Below are 24,555 nucleotides of genomic sequence, written 5' to 3' on the forward strand. Positions count from 1 at the left end.
TGTCTTTGTTGTGGAGTGGTGCATTGAATGGGAGCGTGTGTGTTTCCTGATAAATTATTTTTCTGCGAAAAATTTGCTGAACTTTGGAGACATCATTAATATAAATATAATTTTTATGGACATTAAATAATAAATGGTTTTTAGTAGGTCCGCTGCTCGTTTAAACTCAACGGTTTGTGCAATATCTGCTATTGGTCTAGATTCGACCAATCCTGTCGTGACACGAGTCGGCGATGACGTTTTACCGTTATAAAGGAGTCTCTTTTAGCGTGTTTATATGAATACGGTCGCAATTTTTTCGCTGTGTTATATGAATCCAAATTATATGAACCCGTTTTATAGGGAGTCTACTGTATCCGTTTTATAGGGAGTCTACTGATCTTTCAGATTTTTATCTAAATGCCACGGATGAGTTGCATCCGTGGCATTTAGATAAAAATCTGAAAGATCAGAATAATGAAATATCTCTGGAAGATCATTTATAAATAAATTAAACAACAAAAGGCTTAGTGGTTCTCCCTGGGGTAAACCTCTAGTAGATATTAAAATTTGGCTTATCTCACAACATGCCATTTTATTAGCAAAATTCCGTTCCAGTCGCTACCAAGGAAGCTTGTTCGAATCCTTGGTAGGACTCAAAACCATCAAGGTTTAATAGCATCAATGCCTCTTATCCACAAGCTATAACAAGGGGTTATATAATTCATTAGCATAAGACCTAATTTGATCAAAAACTGCTAAACAGGGAAAGACATATTTCTGTTATCTTGTTTGATCAGAATATATATTAAAAAGTCTTTAAAAAATTTTTCTGCCCAATTAGTACTAATTGTGCCTTTCTCATGCTTATGATAGATTCAACCAAGCTCACAATGAAGTAGGGCTTAAGTGGTATAGATAGAACCAAGGTCAAAAAACACCTATAAAACTTCTGAAGTTTTGTCCCAGACATAAAGTTAGGTTCCTCAGAGCAATGGGTTGACACTACCTTAATCACTTGGCCATTATACATTAAAGGCTAGAATAAGTACCAAGCAAAGAATGAAAAAATATTAAATAACATACTATTACCTGGATGAGTGTATAATTTTTTTATATTTTAATATTGTCATTGTAATAGGCATTTTCTTATTTAATAAAATAAAACTGTGTTGACACTGATATGAAAAATCTAAAAACGGACTTCATAAAGAAAAATAAAGCTGTATAATATAGTTATACTATAGTTATAATATAGTATAACATGTTATCAGAAGAATCCAAAATCTTAAAAGATAGGTTGTGCATTTTGAAGCACAAAGGTTTAATGTTTAATGTCAATATGACAAAAAAACATTTGAACAGTTGATTTTAAGCATTGCAAGCTTATTTTAAGATGTTAATTGTTGTTAATTTGCTCAAAAATATTTTAAATTATATAGATTAAATAAACAATGAATGAAAATTTTAGTGTGTACTATACTGTACATGTAAACAATATATCAAATTTAGACTGTTTACAAAGAATTATTTTAAATTATTAGTTATAAAACTGTGAAGAGCATCATAAAGTGATACAAAACACTGTGATTGAATCACTGAAAATGATCAGAAGCAGAGACTATAGCATATTATAATGAAATAAAATTTCAAAATGAAGTTAAACTAGTTAAGTTAATATTTAACAAATAAAAAAAGAGCAATTAATAAAAGGCTAAAGAATTTTGTATCAGTTTTAAATGTTTGTATTTTTTTCTTTAGTAGTAATAATAAAGCAATTTATTTCTTAATTTTTTATTATACATTATATTATAACTAAAATACTCACCTTGATTATGATTATATAATTTTCTTGATAATTTGCTTATATACAATGCAAATATTTCTACTGTAAAAATTATTTCCAAATACAATGTTGATCAATGCTATCTTGCATGTCAAACTTTGCATTATGCTATTCATCCTTTCTTTTTATTCAGTTTTTTGCTTTCAAAACGTTTCTTCACACTGATGAACCAATTAAAAGTTTCATACATTCATTAATCACTTAAAATTCATAGTTTGTGATTCTATGTATTCTTCAATGTCATCTTTATCTATGGCAACATAATTTAAAGTTCAAATAAACACATTTAGTTCAAAGATTGATTGTAAGATTATAGTCTCCTTTTTCCTGCTGCTCACCCTTTTCACATTGGGCATAAGGATATGTATGTATATATGTATGTATGTAAACAAATACATTTCTAGTATAATAAATAAATAAATATGAACACACTCATTTAACAGTAAATATACTCTTATATAGGCTTACCAGACGTCATGTTTTGATCAGGATTGTCCTGGTTTGATGATGTGGTCCCGGCATCCCAGCCAGTTTGTCATTTTGTCCCAGTTATTTGGTACAATTTTAAAAGTGCCAAATATACAAGAANGAATCCTACCCCTCTTGTAATTTTATCATTGCTGGAGATATAAATTCTCATTCCCCAGCATGGGGTGGTGACACTCTAGATGGTAGAGGTGAAGCATTTGAAGAGTTTCTTGCATTGAATTGTTTGTTGAACACACATAATTTTTCTGATCATGAATATATTACTTTTACTGTCCGTAATCGTACTAATTGCTTACCCTTGGCCTATCGGGCACGATTTAATTCCTCTCGTGCCAATTGGACTGAAATTGCTGAATATCTTCACTCCGTTGTTGATCTTCCTGATTGTAAAACCAGAGAGGAGGCTGTGATTGCTATAGATCACTGCATTAGGCACATTAACTCAGCTTGTGATATTTATATTCCTAAGACAATTCCCAAGCGTAAGCTAGTTCCCTGATGCAATGAAGAACTTTCTACACTACGCAAAATTAATAATCACTTACGCCGAAAATACAAGCGTTGTCACAATCCTACAGTAAGAGAAAGGAGGCGTGAAGAATACTTACAACACCAGCGTATTTATAAAGATCGTATTCTCAATACTAAATTGCAGTCTTTGAAGGTTTTTTTTTTTTGTTCTAGCGCTTCGAATAACCCTTGGGGTTATCTTACTAAGATGTGTACAGGAAAACTAAAGAAGAATACTATCCTTACGTCTTTTAACACTAATTCTACTACTTCTACATCCCTATATGATACTGTTGAAAAATTATTAGATACTTTTTGTGTAGATGATTCCGAGGTGGACGATTCTGCACGGCATCAGGATCTGTGTGCTGCTAGATCCCTTCCATACTCCTCTGCTAACTCCCCTTTCTTTACATACAATGAAGTAGATAAAACTTTCCGTGATTTAAAAATAGGCAGAGCGCCTGGCATTGATGGCCTGACAGCGAATATTGCAAAAATGCTCTGGAATATTATACCTCTCCTATTATTTAGAGTTTTATAACATGTGTTTGCAGTTCGGAGTTTTCCCTGAGTTGTGGAAAACGGCGCGAATAATCCCTATACCAAAATCATCTTCCTCTAATGATACAAGACCAATTTCTTTTAAGCGGAAAAGATGATTGAAAATAACAAGTGATAATCCGAAATAGCATGCCTGCCAGATGATTTCTTCTGACGTGCCAGTTTGGACATTCGTGCCACAGGTTCGTCACTCTTGTTTTAGGCTATTTACGCAGAGTTCAGAGAGTAATAATAAAAAATTTGGTCCTGATCGGTCAAAGTATTTTGAACGTTTTTATATGTACATCAAGCAGATATTTATTTTATATACAGCAATAGCACAAGGAGGAAAGATACGAGTACTCACCCTAATGAGGGAGGAAAAAATTGTCAAATTTCAAAAAATGAAGAGAAAACAGCGCATTTACTATTTTATAATGCTTAAATATCATTAAAAAAGTAATTATTTTTATTATAAATTTTGTAACAAAAAGCCAGCAAAGATGTTTGTCTCTATTTCAAGTTTCTGTTTGCATCGCAGATATACATTATCAGAAGTTTAACTTACATAATCTAATTTTTTTTTAATTTTAAAAGATAAATAGATTATTCGTAATCAAACATACGCCCGCTTGTCATATGATTAATGAATTTTTAAAGCTTTTTATAAAATAAAAATGTAATTTCTACATTGAGATGGCTTCTTTTTTTAATTCATTAAGGAAAGTAAGTTTACATTTGAAAAGTTATAATTTTACAACATCGAAATTATTCAGTTGCGGTATAACAAAACTCGAAGAACGATGGAACGAAAATAAAGAGATTCCCGAATATTTTAATTTTTTTGAAGATGCTGTGAAATATTGGGCATTGAAAGAAAATGTAAGTTATCTTTTATATCAATTTCATACATTTTATTTGTTAGAACTCTAAACTGAAATGAGTATCAAAACTAGGCTTATATTTTGAACTAAAATCCTGTAGAATTTTCAAAATCAAAAGTAACATTTTTATCACGTTTTCTTAAATTTCAACTTAAGTATTTTCTAGTATATTTTTCTGCCCAACACTGAACACTGCTGTGTCGCGGGTTCGTTCCTCGCTAATAGGCTGACCACGTGGATTTTTCCAGGTTTGCTTTACTTGCCTAATATATAATTAGAGCCAGTTTTCCGCAGAACGTCTTCCGGTGAGGCACCTCCCAGCGTTGCCTTATTCCACGAAAGAATTTTAATATATTTTTCTCCGAATATTGGAATTAATATCTTATTTCGTATTTCATATAATAATCTGTGTCAATTAGATATAAATATCATTCGATAGGATTTTAATACATGTGATAATGGTAAAAAATTACTCAGTTTAGTGCGAATGGTTACGTTGAGTTTATACAGGCTATATACAGTTTACAGTAGAATAATAGTTCGGTAATATTTTAATTAGCCTAAAACTTTTAATCTTAAGATTATCGCAAAATGTATTATCTGTAATAAATAAATTTTAAATTTCAGTAATTCTGTATGTTCAGTTTAAGATTCAGTATTAGGATCTATATATTATCATTCCAATTTGTTTTATGATCTTTGAGAGACACTTCTCAAAGCTATCAACTTACTAATTTAGTAATGGAGAGGATAGTTAAAAAATTACTCGTATAAATTTCCCTTTATGATATGATATATATCTAGAATAGGTTTTTATTGAACAACTATTTTGAAAATTACTAACTCTCGGATTAAGCCTGCATGTAGTAGAATAAAATTGATGCTGTTCATATAACTCACGAGTGTTTTATCATGGTACTATAAATCCATGCTTTAAGTATAAAATCAAATCGTATTGTATTAAAGGATAAGTTATAAGTTCCTTAAAATGTCCATAATAACTTCGCTAACAAATAGGCTATCTTTTGCACGAAGATGAATTCGGAAACATGGTCCTTTCCATGTTAATTCTTCCAGATGAACACAGCATGATAATGTATAAACAAAGTTATTAATACAAATTAATAGGATGTCAATAATTCTAGAAAAAATTATTTTAAATTCTTCCTACTAAATCTAAATTTTCTACATGCTCAATCTCTAAGCATAATCTTTCTATTAAAATATTTTCTACAAGGCTACATAATTAATCTAAAGCAGACATTTGAATATAGATGGTTATTTTGATTATCTCATTAATATTTTATCATTACGAGTGTTAATTTCCATTAATTATAATTTATAAAAAAATTTGTTTAATAAAAAATTCAAAATTACAATATATATGTACATATTTTCAGAATTTAGAAAGAAAAGGACCGCCTGCATTTTGGTATGTAGATAAAAATGACAATAATATAAAATGGAGTTTTCACGAACTCGTTCTACAGACAGAAAAGTAAGCTCTAAACGTTTGACTCTTGACAAAAAAATTCTTTTAAGTCAAATTAAAGAATAAATAAAATACAGTGGTACCTCAGGATACGAACGCCCCAGCATACGAAATTTTCAGGATACGACATGAAATTCGAACATATTTTTGCTCCACGATACGAACAAAAACTCACCATACGACGTTACATTAGTTCACAGCGCCATTTTTTATTCACTTCTGTTCGTTGGTCTCAGTCCGCGTGTTTGCTTCGTCGTGGAAGGATCTCGCTAGATAAAGGAAATCTTGAGGTATTATCAGAAAGTGACTGATTTTATTGAAACGAAACATCCCGAAAAGGTTCACGCTGGCCGTATTGCTGCTCGGAGTAATGACATTTGCCTAAGTCATTTTAGAAACATTTTAAAAAGTAGGCAAAGCCAAACTTCTTTGGATAGATATTTTACCCTGCAACCTCTATCCAGTGAAAGTGCTGGTGGAAGTGAAGGAAAGAAAGCAAAAAGCAGTGAATAAAAATTTAAAAATATATGTATAAAACAACACTAATTTTTTTATCTAAGTTATTTTTAAGTTATTGTTACATTATGTTATGTAAGTTAAGTTTTAGTATCATTTCCCTTCTCTCTCTCTTCCGCCACCAGTTTACACCTCCACCGTAGTCTATCCTGAAAGGTAAAGTGCAAATAAAACTACATTTTTTTAAATCAATTATTATTCTATTATGGTTATTTACACATTTACAACTATAAAACGCATTTTTCAGTGTTTTCCTCACTATAGTTATTTTTTTTCATGTACTATTTAGCTTTAATTTGAGTGTGTTTTCCGTGTTGGAACGAATTATTTGTTTTACATGTAATCGTATGGGAAAAAATGATTCACCTTATGACATTTTCATGATACGATCTCAGTTTCGGAACGGATTAATTTCGTATCCTGAGGTACTACCACTGTACTGATATAAATGAAACATGAATTAGTCTGAATGATCAATACAGGGTTTATCAGGAAGAAAGATAAACATTTTAAGAGATAATTCTTCATAACTAAGAGGAATGAAAAAGTCCACGAAAGCCCGCGATTGCAAATGAACGGTTTCTGAGGAAAATGTACAGACTTCAGTATACGTACCGAGATCCTCTTCACAGATTTTACTCCGCAGATCATGTCGAGCTGTACATGGAGCTGGATGAAGCCAGAAGTGTACCGAGAAAAAGTATTCTTCCGTGATCAATTTATTGACTGGACAAGAAATGCTGTCACAGTTATAGATGAGAATAATAACGCACTTTGACGAAGGACTCACAGTTTGCTAGCGTGCTCAAAAATATTTCGATGTTGAGGGAGTCCATTTCGAGAACATAATCCATCATGTCATGAATCATTATATTAATCAAACTATATATTCATGTTATTCACGTAGCCTACTACTCTCAAACATTCACCTCCCAAAGTATTTACCTTTCCTCTTGATGTACTCTGTATATATAAAACTGTATTAAATAACAAAATTTAACTGTTAACAAATCTTTGTCAGTCACAATTATCGATTATAATTTTACGATCTTTAAATTCATATTCTAGTTTTCGATTAAAAAATTAATTTGTTTTATCGTTAAAACGATAAATAGCAATATTATTATTTATTTAAAAATTGTAATGTTTTCCTGTAGAGCAGCTAACGTTCTAAGATCATGCGGACTAAACAGAAATCATAAAATAATCATTATTCTGCCGAAGATACCCGAATGGTGGTTAATCGTTTTAGCATCTCTTCAATTAGGTAAAACACAATTCAGAATCCTGCAATAAATGATAACTTCTTTAAATATCTTAAATATAAAAATAGATCCTATTTTATTTTAGGAATTGTGTTATCTCCAGGAACTACCCAACTAAGGAGCAAAGATATTCTTTACAGAATTAATAGCATTAAAGCTAATTGTATAGTTGCAGATTTAGAGACATCGGAAAGAGTTGACCAGGTATAGTCATGGCTGAACTGACTTGTGGCCTTAAACTATAACATATAACAAGTCTTTTACGCCATCAAATAATAATAATTCGTATAAAATTGTAAGGCCCCTAAGCTGCAGCTTGTTTAGTTTATGTACAAATCCAGCGCTTGCTTTGTTTTTTGTTTTTGCTTTGTGGGCACTAAGAGGGCTTCTTATTAGCAAGCCAATTATGGGTTTGGCCAGGCCAATACTATAGACAAAAATTCGGCCACATATAATAGGCCTAGCATTAAAATTTGGGATTCTGTCAATCCAACTTTGAGATTTTTGGCTCCTTCTCAGTGATTATCATAAAATAATAATATACATTACGAAAACTTAAACTGTTCCAGACCTCTAGGTCTGTGTATTACATAGGCTATATCAAAAAATCAATACTATATCAAATAAACTGTGGAACATAAAAATAAAATCCAGGCTGACAGCTATAACCAGAGACATGGAATATGCAAGTCAGATGTAAATTACCTCAAATGCTATTTACGGAAGAGAAGACACCCAATAACTTCAAATTCGACAGTTTGAAGCGCAAAAATTGGAGCGTGAATCGATACGAAGAACTATGCAAAAGCATGATATATAGAAACTATCGAAACACTGAGCTATCTAAACAAACACAAATTGGTGCCGCTATTTGTAATACGTATGAGAATTGTAATAAGTAGTGAGATCTGGAACAGTTTAGGTCTTATAATATATAAAATTATTTTATGATAATTATATTCACTGAGGAGAAGTCAAAAAAAAATCTTAAAGTTGGCTCGAAATGAATGTGAGTGCCGAAATATATTTAATAAAGGTTGAGTTGAAAGCCTAAAACCGGTTAAGTTGCAAAATCAGTCTACTGAATTACGTTGACGAAAACATATAATTTAATATATTTAATAATCTATTACAAATTTAAATAATAGTCTATAAACTAAATTAAATTGAATAAATTATAGTATAGACCTGAGAAACATTAATTTGTATTTATCAATAGTTAAAAAGAGAAGAAACGAATTTTAATAAACTTATTTTTAGACACCTTTCTTACATACATATACAAACATACGCTTTCTTAACCTAACATAATAGTGATATTTATTATAGAACAGTGATAACTATAACTTTTGTATGTAATATAAAATACTATTGTGATAAAGGACGAGGTCTCGCGTATTTCTGATAGGAGATTAATATACAGTCGACCCCTTATAACACTGTTGATAATTCCGTTTTATTTGAATTCCATGTTGTACGAGTCACTTAGATATTACAAATACTTGAGCCGTTCACAGCTCAGCACACATATTTGTAAAATCTAAGTGACTTGTACAACATGGAATTCATATAAGGCGGAATAATTAACAGTGTTATAGGGGGGTCGACTGTATATCAGAGGTGGCCAAACAAAGCATGACTGATTTATAAGATACATAGCCTATATATTTATTGATATAAACTTTTAACGACTTTTCTAAAATAATTAATAATCGATGATATTCATTGTATCTTTTAGATTGTTAAAGATTGCCCTTCATTAACTACTAAAATTCTTTGCACTGAAAAGGATAAGTAAGAATCAATTCAGAAAGTTTATTAAAATTTTTAATTTATTACAGAAACTTAAATTTTTAATGATTAAACTTTCTATTTAAAGATTTTCTCTCGATTTCCAGAGTGAAAGATGGTTGGATCCACTTTAAGACGGAACATGAAAGTTCGCCCCGTTTGGAAGAGGTTTATTTGTTTTAAAATTACTAATTTAAATTTGAAAATAAGGAGCAGAATATGCACCACATTTTAAATTTTAATGAGGAATACAATTCAATTAATTTATTTTAAACTTGTTTATATGATTACAGTGTGTTAAGACCAAAACGAACGATCCCATGATTATATATTTTACAAGTGGTACTAGTGGAAATCCAAAAGCTGTACAGCATACGTACGAAAATGCTTTTTCGATATGCATAAGTCGACGGTAAATTATAATATCAATTTGTTCTAAATGCTGTATTTTCGAACGTTTTGCATTAAATTAAATATGTGATTTATTAATTAATTTATATTTTTTTAGATATTATGTGGATTTTCAATCGAATTCTTTGTCTTGGATCTTAACGGATAATGGATGGTCAAAGACAATTTGGGTCTCCGTATTCTTAACCTGGTCAATCGGTGCTGGAAATTTCATTTATAATTCTTTGCGCTTCGATGCAAAACAATGTTTAAATGTAAGTATTTAAGTCCGTTTATCGCTAAACTAGATAACTTTTAAAAATATATAACAAGCTTATATGCCAGAGCTCATTTTCCTTTAGATCACTAGGCCCTGACCAAGGGTCGCAACAATTTGAAGCGCAAAAGTTCAAAATAAGAAAATAATGAAAAAATAATTTTATATAGAAACAACTCATGAAGGAATTAGTATAAATTATAAGCTTATTAGGGACAAAATGCGACGCATCAGTTGAAAAATATAAATATACGAATATATCAATAGTTTGGATACGGGTGCCCTTTGCCTCTTTCTTATGACGCCGGATAAGGCTGGAATGGAAATTATATGTTCCATAAATACTAAGTTTTATCATATCAGTATTCTAGACAATGAATTTGTTTTTCACAGCTTCGATATTTAAAAATCTATAGAATTACTGAAGAATTAAAATTATAAAATTTATAATCATTTAGTGCAAAACTGACACTACGGTACTATCAGTTTGGGGAGCGCTTGCATATTGTGGGCCAAGGGGCACCATATTTCCAAATACATCATGCTTATGTATAGTAATAATCAGGGCTGTGGAGTCGCGTAAAAATCTACCGACTCCGACTCCGATCAGGGGCGGACTTGTTACCGAAAGAGACCAGGAAATTCTGATGTCATCACGTGACTTCAGAATAAAATGTTCAATAAATAGAGTTCTAATAAAGATAGAACGTAGAAACTTTTTGTTCCAAAGCTAAAAGACTCCTCTAAGTAATACATAAATATGTATTCGATAATTTTACTTTTCCGGCTGTTATAACAGAGAGAAAGTGTAGCTCTCGGTCAAAAAAACGACCCGTCCCAAATATTTACATTTTTGGACTCAGGACACCTTGAAATTTCGAGATATGCAAAAGATTCGAGGTTTTTTCTATATGTGTGGATGTTAGATTGTATGTGAGTGTGTGTGTGTTGGGGGGAGGCATGATTTTGTTCACCCTATTTGAAGCCTAATAATTTCTGTGGTTAGAGTGGTTAGAATCGGAGTCATATGGTTTAACACAGGAGTTAGTTATTAAGCATCAAAGTGGTTGAACTGAGTCATGTCTCCATTTCCATTCTAACATCTTAGACGAGAACATCTTAACGAGTTTTACTGTACTATTACAAAATGACAAAAAAGTTTACTTTGAGGGTAGTGACGAGTTTTATTTTATTTTTTTAAATTTTGTATGCTAATAACGAGTAAAATATTTATTAAGAGATATGACACATGACCACTTTTATGTCTTCACCCTGTCGACCTTTAATTAAGAACCAAAATTTAATAGTATTAATGCCCCTTTATACGCAAGCTACATTGCCACATTTCGTTAAACTTTACCTATTCTGAGATATTGTTTAATATCTCAGAACGGAAAATAAAGAAATTAAACAAATTAGACGCCAACACACACGCGCGCGAATTTTTTCCCTTTTATTGACTTTTTTGAGGGGTTCGGGAGGTCTTCTTTCGTGCAGATTTGCAAAAAAAAAAAACTTGGATGATCAAATTTGACACAATTTCAATACTTTTCCGTTTTATATACATAACAAGTTGGAAAATAAAAAGGAGTCGGAGTCGGCGGATTTTTTGACCACTCCGACTCCGGCTAAAACACCAAAACTCCACGACTCCGACTCCACAGCCCTGGTAATAATAATATCAAATTTAAATTTTACCATCCGTGATACACCGAATGTTTAAATATTACTTAAAACCATTATTTTAATGCTAAGCAAATAAAATAGTATAAGGAAAAACTCAATATTAGAAATACGAAAACAATGTTATAATAAAATCTGATTTATATTTCGCATCTTATTAAATCTTTCCTTTTAAATTTCGGATTCATTGAGCCTCTTCTAATTATTTTTTATTTCACGAATAAAATATTTTAATTTTATTAAATTAAATCATCTTAAAACAGATTTTACAACGTTATCCAATAACAAATTTATGCGCACCTCCAACTGCTTACAAGTTCTTCCTCAAAGAAAATTTAGAGAAATATAAATTTCCCCATCTGAAATCATGCACGAGTGGCGGAGAAAGCTTGGTTTGTATTTACCATTTTATATTTGATTTGTATACAATAAGCTATATTTGTAATATTAAATTACAATGTTAATAAGTTTTAACTTTATAGACAAAAGATTTATTTACAACGTGGAAAGAGAAAACTGGAGTGATGATATATGAAGGATACGCACAAACAGAGACAGTAATGGATATTTATTTATTTTTAGAATAGCTGATTTTAATCATATCTAAAGTAAAATTCCTGTTAAAACTAAATTTTCAGCCATTGCTGTGTTCGGATCTTCATTGCAAACAGAAAAAACCGGGATCAGTGGGTTTACCACCGCCATTTCTTCAGTTAGATGTACGTAAGCAATTATCAAAATGATTTAATCGCAGAATTTATGAACTATAAATGACATTACACGAAATGTTAAGGTTAGAAAATATAAATCAAAATCGTTTTCGTTCGGTGCAACAAATAGACTTTGCTCGGCTAAAATTATTTTCTCAGAAACCAAAATTCACTGAAAAATGGAAGGGAAAAAATTATTTTCTTTTAATTTTTAATTTGTTTGAAAAATTATAAATATTAATGTAATTTTTTAAATATATTGTATGTTACTATAACATTATGGACTATACATATTTTTCAGGTAACATTAAATTTTATTGTTAAAATTATATCTACGTAGTAATTAATTTAAAATGATTGGAGTTGCGGTGTTTCAGAATTTGTAGATTTGCGAATGTTTTATAAAATTAGTGAAAGGAAAATCAATTTTCAAATAAATATCGGAATTTTAATAGTTAATGCAATCGAGTGTCGATTATCCGAAATAATTGGGCGGGACAATTTCATATAACAGATGACAACCTGGTAGAGAAAGAATAAAAAAATACAGGTCTTAAATAAAATAAAATTATTAATTTTAATTCTAATACATTAAAATTATAACATTAAGAAATAGAAATTTAATTAATACGAAATGTTTAAAAATAAAAAAGTGTCTAATTTATTAAAACTGAGAACAAGTTTTTCATTCCAATCTACAATGTACGGACAGATGAAACTTTGAATTCTAAATTTAAAAAAATACATAATAGTAAAATTAATAATAACGACATAACTCAATATTAAACCTATAGATTGTCAACTTCGTAATTTCTGTAGTCTAATCAGTGTACTCTGAAGTCGATTTTTCAAATAATTGATTTTCGGATAATCTTCGCTCCACTGTATATTATAAAAATAATTTTTTTCGGCTTAAAACAGAAAGTTTTCCACAGAATATTTAATAACCAGAACCACGGAGAGCGATCATGGACTCCGAAGAGAGGGTCTCCTGGACTCTTCCTCCTTTTCTGACATGATGCCTTCAATTTGTCTTCTTTCTCTTTCACTGTGTTACGAAAATTATATAAAAATTTATTTTTTAGATTTTATAATTAAAATTTTATTATACAAATCTGTATCTGAACCTATCTACAGATCAAGGTCCTGGAACTCCAGTTCCAGTTTCTCTTCTCTCTTGTCGCCCTTGATAGTTACCAAAAGAAATTGACACTAAGAATTCCGTGACCAATATAGGCCTACTAATAGTTAATAAAGTAAATTAATTTTCTAATAATATTATTTGTTTTTGTAAATGTAATTAAATTAATTGTGTGTTTTAGTAAATAACACAACCATTATTAAATTAAAATGTTTTTTGTAAATATTCTCGCTTCTTGCTTTCTGATGTAGCCCAAAGTTGGTTGATTGAACAGACTTATCACACCTTGTAGGTTAAGTGATGAAACGGAGTCAGACATCGAGTTCAAAAGTTGATCTCTGTTAGTTGATCGCTTTATAGCTTTATATTAGTTAGTATTGGACCAATTCTAACTAATATCCAATACTAATAAAGCGTATACTTTTTTATATGGAANCTCGGCTAAAATTATTTTCTCAGAAACCAAAATTCACTGAAAAATGGAAGGGAAAAAATTATTTTCTTTTAATTTTTAATTTGTTTGAAAAATTATAAATATTAATGTAATTTTTTAAATATATTGTATGTTACTATAACATTATGGACTATACATATTTTTCAGGTAACATTAAATTTTATTGTTAAAATTATATCTACGTAGTAATTAATTTAAAATGATTGGAGTTGCGGTGTTTCAGAATTTGTAGATTTGCGAATGTTTTATAAAATTAGTGAAAGGAAAATCAATTTTCAAATAAATATCGGAATTTTAATAGTTAATGCAATCGAGTGTCGATTATCCGAAATAATTGGGCGGGACAATTTCATATAACAGATGACAACCTGGTAGAGAAAGAATAAAAAAATACAGGTCTTAAATAAAATAAAATTATTAATTTTAATTCTAATACATTAAAATTATAACATTAAGAAATAGAAATTTAATTAATACGAAATGTTTAAAAATAAAAAAGTGTCTAATTTATTAAAACTGAGAACAAGTTTTTCATTCCAATCTACAATGTACGGACAGATGAAACTTTGAATTCTAAATTTAAAAAAATACATAATAGTAAAATTAATAATAACGACATAACTCAATATTAAACCTATAGATTGTCAACTTCGTAATTTCTGTAGTCTAATCAGTGTACTCTGAAGTCGATTTTTCAAATAATTGATTTTCGGATAATCTTCGCTCCACTGTATATTATAAAAATAATTTTTTTCGGCTTAAAACAGAAAGTTTTCCACAGAATATTTAATAACCAGAACCACGGAGAGCGATCATGGACTCCGAAGAGAGGGTCTCCTGGACTCTTCCTCCTTTTCTGACATGATGCCTTCAATTTGTCTTCTTTCTCTTTCACTGTGTTACGAAAATTATATAAAAATTTATTTTTTAGATTTTATAATTAAAATTTTATTATACAAATCTGTATCTGAACCTATCTACAGATCAAGGTCCTGGAACTCCAGTTCCAGTTTCTCTTCTCTCTTGTCGCCCTTGATAGTTACCAAAAGAAATTGACACTAAGAATTCCGTGACCAATATAGGCCTACTAATAGTTAATAAAGTAAATTAATTTTCTAATAATATTATTTGTTTTTGTAAATGTAATTAAATTAATTGTGTGTTTTAGTAAATAACACAACCATTATTAAATTAAAATGTTTTTTGTAAATATTCTCGCTTCTTGCTTTCTGATGTAGCCCAAAGTTGGTTGATTGAACAGACTTATCACACCTTGTAGGTTAAGTGATGAAACGGAGTCAGACATCGAGTTCAAAAGTTGATCTCTGTTAGTTGATCGCTTTATAGCTTTATATTAGTTAGTATTGGACCAATTCTAACTAATATCCAATACTAATAAAGCGTATACATTTTTATCAGGAAATAAAATATATTTGTTACAATGGTGCATTAAAAAACACATTTTTCAAATGAAAACAGTGCAGAAAATGTTCGTTATTCTAATGTTTATTAAAACGATACTTAAATGTTACAAAGAATTATTTCTTTATAGATAATAAATGAAAAATACGAAAAAGTGGAACCTTTCCAAGAAGGAGAAATCGCTGTAAAAGTAAAACCAAATTATCCTATTGGACTGTTTAAAGAATATTTGGTGAGATTTATCATTGCATTGAGATTTCAATTTTTAAAGCAAATTAATTAAATGTGTTGCGAAATTCTTGGAACTATAAATTAAATTTTTACATGGAAGAAACAGAATTAATCGTTATTTCAATTCCCAAAAGCGTAAACGAAGAATATATTATTATTTTAATATGTAATGTATTTAATAATTAATATCTACAGAATAATCCAGAAAAAACAAAAGAGGTATTTAAAAATGGCTACTATCTTACCGGCGATCGGGGATATAAAGATAACGACGGTTATCTTTGGTTCATCGGCCGTAATGATGATATAATTAGTTCTTCCGGGTACGTACTGTTACTATTTAGCTGTTAAATTATAATAATATTTGAAATAAATTGATTTTGGTCGTGTTTTATAGCTATAGAATTGGACCTTTCGAAGTAGAAAGTGCTCTTCAAGAACATCCTGCTGTAAAAGAATGTGCTGTTGTGGGAAGTCCAGATCCTTTAAGAGGAGAAGTATATTTATAAATATATTTATTAACTTTTTATAAATATTAAGATACGTAGACGATAATTATCCAATCAAATAGTTCTCGCGGAAAATACATTCTTGATTTTAATATTTATAAAACTATAATCAAAAATAAAATACAGATGAACCAACGCCAAGGAGTTAACCACATCGACCATCCGGCCGTTGCAATATTTATGATGTAATAATTCCTGTAATTAACACAAGTTTTAGATAAAGTTACAGTTACTCTAAATTTATTATTAATTATAATTTGTTTTTCTTTGGCAAAATATGACAGAAATGCAAGAGAAAGAAAGAAATTTTTTAAAGCAGCAAGGAAACTTGCAAAAATCTCTATCGTGTTAATGTTTATTTTATATTATACTCAAAAATTTTTCTTAAGTGTTTTTTTAATATACTTTGTTATATTTTGTTGAAATGAACAGAGGTAAAGGTGTTAGAACGTATCTTATTGATAATCTTTAACTTTTAATTTACAAAAAATATATATATAGACTGAATTGAACTTTTTTATTTTATATAATCAATCAGAGTAAAAAATCAATTTAACTTTTTTTACTTATATTTTTTATTAATAATTCTGTAATCAGTTCTGAAAGTGTTCGAAAGCTTTGTATTCGATAGTAGAACAGTAATTTCTTGAGGATGGCCTATTAGAAGTAGGCTGAAAGCGTTTGAATAGTAAATTAATAATAAGCTAAGCAAGTGTTTCGTGTGTGATTATATTTGTAAGTAAAAAGCTGAGGAAGTGGGAATAATTCTGAAAGAATTATATATTTTCGGCTGTATAACGAGTCGAGTCGTGTCGTGTAAAGAATTCAATCCAATTATTTACAAAAGCGGTGATCTCGAATTAATTAATTAAAATCAATTTTTTTAGGTAGTTAAAGCTTTCATAATACTAACTGAGAAATATAATGACGCTGATAAAGAAGAATTGATAATACAGTTACAAGATCACGTTAAAAATATTACTTCTCCTTATAAATATCCTAGAAAAGTAAGTATAAATATTATTATATTAAAAGTTTAATTAATTAAGCCACTTAAATTATTTTGTTTTTAGATTGAATTTGTAGAAGATTTGCCAAGAACGATAAGTGGAAAAGTACAAAGATTCAAATTACGATTAAAAGAAAGAGAGGAAAATAAGTTATAATAGCATAATAAACTTTATTTCTTTACTTTTTTGCCAATTGGATGGTTTTTAGTAATTAACTTGCACTTTGAAATATTTTTAGGAAATAAAATTAATTTGGTCTTTTAAATCCTCGTATTATTGTAATTTCCTTATTGACGAAATCAGAATTCGACGAAAACTTCAATTTTTGAACAGACTATAATGAAATTATAAATATTTATAATAATGTTAAACTATACATTATTCATTATAAATCATCTATGTATAGTTTAATTTATAATTAAAATTAATTTCGACAATGCATTTCTGAAATCGACCATATTTTTCTAAAGTTAACTGCAACAGAAAAAAAAATATGTAGACCTTTATTTTGCAAATAAATTATTTTTCGATTGTCAAATCTAACTAGCAAACGATTAGTTACATCTTCAAGAGGGAAATAAAATTTAATTTTGCTTGTTTGTCGATTGTGTTTCTATTATGTAAGTAAAGATAATGTTACAAGGTTTTTGAGGAGACAACGTCTCGTTTATAAATCGTGCTGCTGTCAACGGCTCGACACCTTACAGGCACGAAGGAATACATGTCAGGAGTTGCAATTTGGCACAGAGTATTTGGTGCCCAAATCATGCGCACATAAAAAAACCAGACTTGTAGATAGTCGGGACCGAAAACCGAGTCAAAATAAAATTCAAAATGGCGACACTGTTTCTACGAACAGGTGAGAGTGCGAGATTTGTGCATACGTTTCTCGTTAGGCAGTTCGAAATGCGAACGTTGCGAAATCGGATTTTGACAAACATATGATACACGTTACGCGTGTATTCTCTTGCTCTCGTCATTTCGATTTTCTTGTGTGTTGCTGACACCTCATTCGGATCCCTTTGACCCATTAATTTCACAGAAAACCTCGTGGACGACCTCGTGGCCGAGACCGGCGAAGTTTGAACGATTGCGCTCAAAACCAGCGATACCAAAGAAGATTGGAGAATGAGAACGAGACCCACCGTGAGCGTCCAAGTGATTCCGCTTACCGTAGCCAAGAACAGACTCGTGACAATGCAACCCGTCGTAACCACGGCGGCAACGAAGCCCACCAAAATCTACGTCATGACCCCGAGTATCGGTGTCGGCTTTTCCTCATTGGAGAGTGCTCATTTTTCTATTTTCCTTAGAAAAGGGTGCGCAGTCGAGCACTGAGTCTCCGAGACACAATCTCGTCCCAAAAATGGCTTTGGCGTTTTACTTGTTATGTTTTGATCGTCATAACGTTCTATAGCCAGGGTGGCCAAGCTCCTTGATAGTCCGAGCCATTTTTCAAAATTTGAAATCTTTCGCGAGCCGCAATTAAATACGTATTAAAAAGGTATGCAAAAANAAAAAAACACTAAAAACAAGGCATTAAGATCTGTCCAATCGCTTGATTAAGTACTTCCAGGCGGAAGGCAACCCTTCAGCATCCCTAGAATTAATGCATGCATCATGTAATCTGCTCTTGTATATTTCAATCTTTTCTGCGCAAATCGCCAAAGTTGGTGAATGTACCGGTTTAATAATACTTGCTTCGTCCCATTTGACGATTGAGCCCTCAACTTGCGCCATTTGCGATAGTATTGTGGCGTTAGATCCCTTACTGATATTGTATTTGTGTTCTTTTAATCTGACCCCTAAATTTCTGTTAGTGACACCAATATAATTTTTATTAATGTCTAGTTCACGATTTTCATATGGAAAACTTAGCCTGAAGATGGCCAATAGATTTGGCTGAAAACGTTAGCTTTTCATTAAAAGTTTTTCTCAGCAAATTAAGGTGTTGTTTTTTTGGTTTATGTATAGTTTAATTTATAATTAGAATTAACTTCGACAATGCAATTCGACAATTGATAAAAATTTGTTTAAACCTTTTTTAAAACTTACATCATCGTTCTTCCACTATTACTTGAACATTGTCTTATCCCGAGGTTATTTCTCTTTTTATACCTCCACCCTTTATTTTCTCTGTCGATGATTATGTCCCATGATTGGTGTATTTCCCTTCCTGTATTATTGTTCATTCTATCTTTTTTACTACTATGTGGCTGTATTCATATAATTACCTTTTAAAATTATTTCTTTAAGATTCTTTAAGTACAAAACAAAAGATAAGGACACAAAGGCATAAAACTTAACAATCTTAATCTTTGCTGTTGTTATTTTTTGGCCGAGCAACGCCGGGCTTATCTGATAATATATAATATATATACTATATATATATGCCATAACCTCTTATATAATTTTTAAAAGACATCCTACATTTATTTAAGAGCAAGAAAAATGTCTAAAATTTTAAATATTTGCCAAGTTTCAGTCATTCTCGCAAACTTTCTTCGACCCCAAAAGGGTCAATACGGACTCCGTCCGGAAACCCGGAATTAATATAATAGAATGTATTTAACAAAATATTTCAATTTTAGAATTAATAAATCACAAGAAGAACAATTGTAAATTACTTATCAGCAGTTTATAATAAATTTAAATTATTTGCACAAATTTTATTTTGTACTCGACTTTTCCAACGAAACACCAAAATACTTCTAGAATTCAACATCAAATGGCATAAGAAAGCTGTCCAGCAACAGCCGAATGGATAAAATCAATAAACAACGATAGGCTGTTGTGGATTCGAACACTGCCAACGGGCTGGATACGAGGAGTTTTCTGTGTTTTTATCACGTTGGTAACGACTTGCGTTAATTTTTTTATCGTTGTTTTATTAGCAAGTCGACAATTTTGCTATTAAGTTCATCTTATTGCATCGAACACGTAGCCTAGTTATAATTTTGTAGTCAACCATAATGCGAATTTATTGCTATAAAGCTAACCCGGGTTAGTTGACGATCACGATTGAAACAAAGGAATTAACATTTAGACAAAATTTAAAGTCATTTATACCGAAGTTAGATACTTAATTCTCCTAACTTTAATTACTTTTGTAATTTCTGCTTTTATTGGCATGTTTTCATTTCTTATTATACAATTGAAAGGGAACAAGCAGCTCTTCGCTTGCCCTTCGTCATTTCTAGACGAACGACAACCGAGAACTCACCACGTGGAGGTGGCTGCCTCAGAGTTCCACCAAGAGTTGGAAAGAATGCCACTCCACATATGACTGACATCTCTTGTCGAGTTTCATTCCTCCTAACTCACACAATGAAAATATTTATAATTATTTACTATACGGGAGATGGAGAGAACACAGAGAGCCCCGTTGGTGTCTCTGTGTGCTGTTCCTTCAAGACCTGCTCGGATGAAGTCAGAAGACGCCAACGGGAGGCATCTCCTAACCTCATCTGAGCGGGCCTTAAAGAAGCGAGACACGGAGAACCATACATTACTGGCTTATTTGATTAAAATTTTTCCATTACTGGCTTATAATTAGAATTAATTTCGATAATGCAATTCGACAATTGATAAAAATTTGTTTAAACCTTTTTTTAAAACTTACATCGTCGTTCTTATACTATTACTTGAACATTGTCTTATCCTGAGGTTATATCTCTTTTTATACCTCCGTACATTACTGGCTTATTTGATTACAATTTTTCCAGGAAATCTGAAAGAAAAGAACAAAACGCGGAACTTACGAAAAAAATTAAACTTAACAATGGCCATGCACAATAGAAAAAGCCAACAATACATTGTAACAATTCGTTACGTATTGTTAGATTATATTTCTAACAACGCGTGACGTGTTACGATCCCGTCGTGTTTTTACGTCACGTGTTATGTGAAAGCGTCAATCAGTTTGAAATATTTCAAAAAGGATTATTTTATAAAAATAATATTTATTAAATATATTTAATAAATAAATAAATATCTATACAATATATGTATTTATATTAAATATACAGTGTGTGTGATCGGTTAACAGAATCCGTTCCAAGACTGTTCGCTATACGAATTGTTCGTTAACCGATTATCGATTTACCATATGTTTTTATGGGAATTTGATTAATTCGTTCTGGAGACTCCAAAAAATAAAAATAAATATATACTTTCTTACTACGTTTATTTATATGTAATAATAAAATACATATATACACAGTCTTGCAATTTTATTAGTCATATTCTTTCCGGTTGTGGACGTTAAAGAATCTGTCCAATGTCGATTACTTTTCTCTCTACTTCAGGATTTTTCGGAAATAATTAATAGCATAGTAATTATAGAGATCCCCAAGCCTATTATCTTTTGCTTGGTTTCTAAGGTGAGCACGGTTCTTGACTCTCCACTCTTTTTTAGGCTTTAAAATATTATCAATGTCTTTTTGAAATAAAAAGTTCAGAAAAACACTCACAAAAATTCAGTGAACAGAAATCAACTAGCACACGAAAGAATTATTGTATGTAAATGTGAGGCCCGAATGAAATTCAAAATAAATTTTGGTGTTAAATATCCGACAGGACAGTTAAACTCTCACCTTTGGAAAATAAAAACCGACGCAAAACTTAACGAGTGCCCAACAGTCTCGCAAAGACTATAAAAAAATTATGCCAGAAAAGTAAACAAAGAACTGGAATTACAATGGAGAGTTTCAAAGTTCGGAGGAATAATATCTGATTGGTATCAGGTTGAGCGTCTTTCGCACTCCGTAAAGTTTCGAATTGTTACTTGGAGACAAGGGAAAACCAATCGGTATTCGTTATTTTATGTCGCTTCTTTTGTTTGTTCTATGAAGTGTTCGTTATCCGAACATAAAAATCTTTCGCGAAAGTGTTCGTTATCCGATTTGTTCGCAGTCCGAACTGTTCGTTAACCGATCATCCACTGTATATAATATAAATATATTATTTATTAAATATTTAACTTTAAACAGTTAAAATAATGCTTTTTTTGTAATAAATAAAATAATAAAAATGAAATTTACAGATGTCCAATTCATTTATTCTAAAGTAATTGTGACCGGAGGGTCGGCACCTCTTTGATGCCTCGTCAGGACTGACACCACCGTGTCCCGTTCGACACGGAAGCGAATTTTTTGTTTTGAAAGTAGGTCACGATAACTGCTGCGTGTGTAAGCGATCGGGTTAATTAAGGGTGGAGATTGTGAGGCAGCACGACCGAAGTAATGCACTCAGGCATTAAGGTTAACTACTAAATAACCGTTTAATTTCAAAGAAAAGGTACATGATATATTCGTGGTATAGTATATTGGCTTAGCCCAGTGTTTCTCAATCTTTTTTGGCCATGCCCCACCAAAGTATCTTTAAAATCCTAATGTCCCCTCTGTGACAAAAAACATGGCGTCTTTGAAAAATAAAAATAAAAGGAAAGGACAGTTCAAGTACTGAGCAGAAAATCATCAAGAAATTGCTAAATAATAATAATAATAACAATAATAATATGAATATGAAAAAACAGCAAATAAAGTTTCAGAATCTATACATAGAATTGAAGTGCATAAATTAATATAAAATAATTTTGATTGGAGTTTTTCATAAAGTTTTAGTTTTCTGAATTTTTTTTTTCCATTATATAAGTGAATCCCACTTCAAAGCTTCAAAAATCTCCATGCCCCCTATCATAATTTTTATAGTTAACAAATTCTGAAAAAAAAAAATTGATGGGAACTTCAAATAAAAAGTGCACATAATCAATACTATTTTTAATTTATTATTACATAAGTATATATGTGTCATGTTACATGTACAACTCTGAAGAAAATAACATATAAATTAGTGAGATCCTTGTACTGATGTGTGCTGCAAAGAGTTTTTATGTGAGGTAATAATTTGGTCAATTTTAGTCGTAAATCTCCACAGTTTGTGATATCTAGACAATTTCTTTTTTCAATAACAAATCATTTACAGTGCTAAACCCACACTCAACTAAATATGACAATGGAAATAGCAATAGTAATTTTCTTGCTAAACTTGTCATAATTGGGTATTTTGTTTCTGTCTCGACACACAGCCACGCCATCGTATTTTTTATGTTGAATAGTGTTTTAAAAGATTCATCATTTTGCAATTCTAATAGTTCTTCTTGATACTGCATGGTCACATCAGTTATATCTACCAACATCGGTTAAGTTATCCAAGGTAGGAAAGCAATATCTTTTAAATCTATAAATCTTATCTATAAATCATTTAAGTCAGAAGCCAATTTATCCAAATGATCAACAATAACGAGCATAGCAGTATCAGTCACCTCACACTTATTTAGCAAATAAAATTGTTCAAATTTTTTGTCTAAAACATTTTTTATACAATTGCAGAAGTCCAATGAAGCCAAATATCTTGGATTTCACATTAATAAAGGTCTTGTTTGCTCCTTGCAGTTGTTTATTTAATATATTTAATTTTTCGAAGATGTCTGTCAAATAACTCAGAAATGCTTGACCATTAACTGATTTTAAGATTGTCATTTCAGGTTTGTCATTCAAAAACTCACCAAGAATATCAAATAGCTCCATGAATCTCTTCAGGCACTTCCCCTGTGACAGCCATCTTATTTCAGTATGAAGCAATGGCCTGTTGTGTTCAGCATTTTTATCCTCACAAAACTGTTTGAAGAGACGTTCACATTTGGCATTCGCTTTGATAAAGTTGATACATATTATAACTGAATGTATTAACACAAGGTGGAAAATAAAAGTAGTTCTTTCATTTTAGGCAGATGAAAGCATTTTAGAAACTAAATTTTCTCTGTGAAAAACAATGTGCAAGCAACATCTCTGGGTTGTCATCTTTTTATTAATTGTAAACAACTGCATTTCTTGGTTGGGTAGATAAAGGGAAGTCATGTGACATATCTCGACTAGGATCAGACTTGATGATTTCATTCGCATTTTATAAAACTCATCTGTACCCTCAAAATTAAGCTTTTTACCATTTTATAATAATTAACAATGTATAAAAGTTTTTTAATAACATATTGTAACTGATGGTGTTGCATAAAGTTTTAAATGTTGTAGCTGGGAAAGTTAAGCAACTCGTTATTTAGATCTGATAATTAAAAAAATCAAACATGTTCATTTTCTCTCTTTCTTTTCCTCTACTTCAAATTTTAATTCTTCATCAATATGATTTACATAAATCACAATATTTTGTAGATGCAGTATTTTATTATTGTCATACAAATTGTCATACCTCCTTTAAAAGAGGATACTCTCTAAATCATTTATTTTCTCATCAATAACGTTTCATGCATGAAAAAGAATCTAATTAGAAATGATTTCTGAAACCACATTGTTAGACCTAAGTAAACTCGTTTGTATTAATTAATGTTTTGGTAAC

At 30.6% G+C, this 24,555-nt stretch overlaps 1 protein-coding gene and 2 long non-coding RNA genes across 3 annotated transcripts; 1 reads left to right on the forward strand and 2 right to left on the reverse strand.

The window, feature by feature from the left end:
- The first annotated feature begins 4,051 nt into the window (after positions 1-4,051).
- Positions 4,052-17,392, forward strand: LOC111628808 (acyl-coenzyme A synthetase ACSM3, mitochondrial-like). Its single transcript, XM_023372650.1, has 16 exons — positions 4,052-4,249; positions 5,652-5,749; positions 7,417-7,526; positions 7,610-7,728; positions 9,263-9,318; positions 9,423-9,483; positions 9,609-9,727; positions 9,824-9,980; positions 11,929-12,057; positions 12,148-12,222; positions 12,304-12,384; positions 15,523-15,624; positions 15,819-15,946; positions 16,021-16,120; positions 17,020-17,139; positions 17,206-17,392. Exons 1-16 carry the CDS (start codon positions 4,064-4,066, stop codon positions 17,296-17,298), a joined length of 1,734 nt encoding a protein of 577 aa, XP_023228418.1. The 5' UTR covers positions 4,052-4,063; the 3' UTR covers positions 17,299-17,392.
- On the reverse strand, positions 12,550-13,925 carry LOC111628810. Its single transcript, XR_002757231.1, has 3 exons — positions 13,503-13,925; positions 13,152-13,423; positions 12,550-12,897 (listed from the first exon to the last, which is right to left on the reverse strand). It is a non-coding gene; the product is annotated as an uncharacterized LOC111628810 (long non-coding RNA).
- Positions 14,092-20,966, reverse strand: LOC111628809. Its single transcript, XR_002757230.1, has 6 exons — positions 20,765-20,966; positions 16,035-16,106; positions 15,869-15,967; positions 14,944-15,057; positions 14,593-14,864; positions 14,092-14,338 (listed from the first exon to the last, which is right to left on the reverse strand). It is a non-coding gene; the product is annotated as an uncharacterized LOC111628809 (long non-coding RNA).
- Positions 20,967-24,555: the final 3,589 nt, after the last annotated feature.

This window comes from Centruroides sculpturatus, unplaced genomic scaffold, assembly GCF_000671375.1.
Source record: "Centruroides sculpturatus isolate CEXI.00-Female unplaced genomic scaffold, Cexi_2.0 scaffold590, whole genome shotgun sequence".
NCBI lineage: Eukaryota > Metazoa > Arthropoda > Arachnida > Scorpiones > Buthidae > Centruroides > Centruroides sculpturatus.

Coding starts and splice junctions, on each gene's coding strand:
- LOC111628808 (XM_023372650.1), top strand. CDS start 4,064: ATGGCTTCTTTTTTTAATTCATTAAGGAAAGTAAGTTTACATTTGAAA. Junction 4,250..5,651: donor ATTGGGCATTGAAAGAAAAT/GTAAGTTATCTT, acceptor ACATATTTTCAG/AATTTAGAAAGAAAAGGACC. Junction 7,527..7,609: donor TTTAGCATCTCTTCAATTAG/GTAAAACACAAT, acceptor ATTTTATTTTAG/GAATTGTGTTATCTCCAGGA.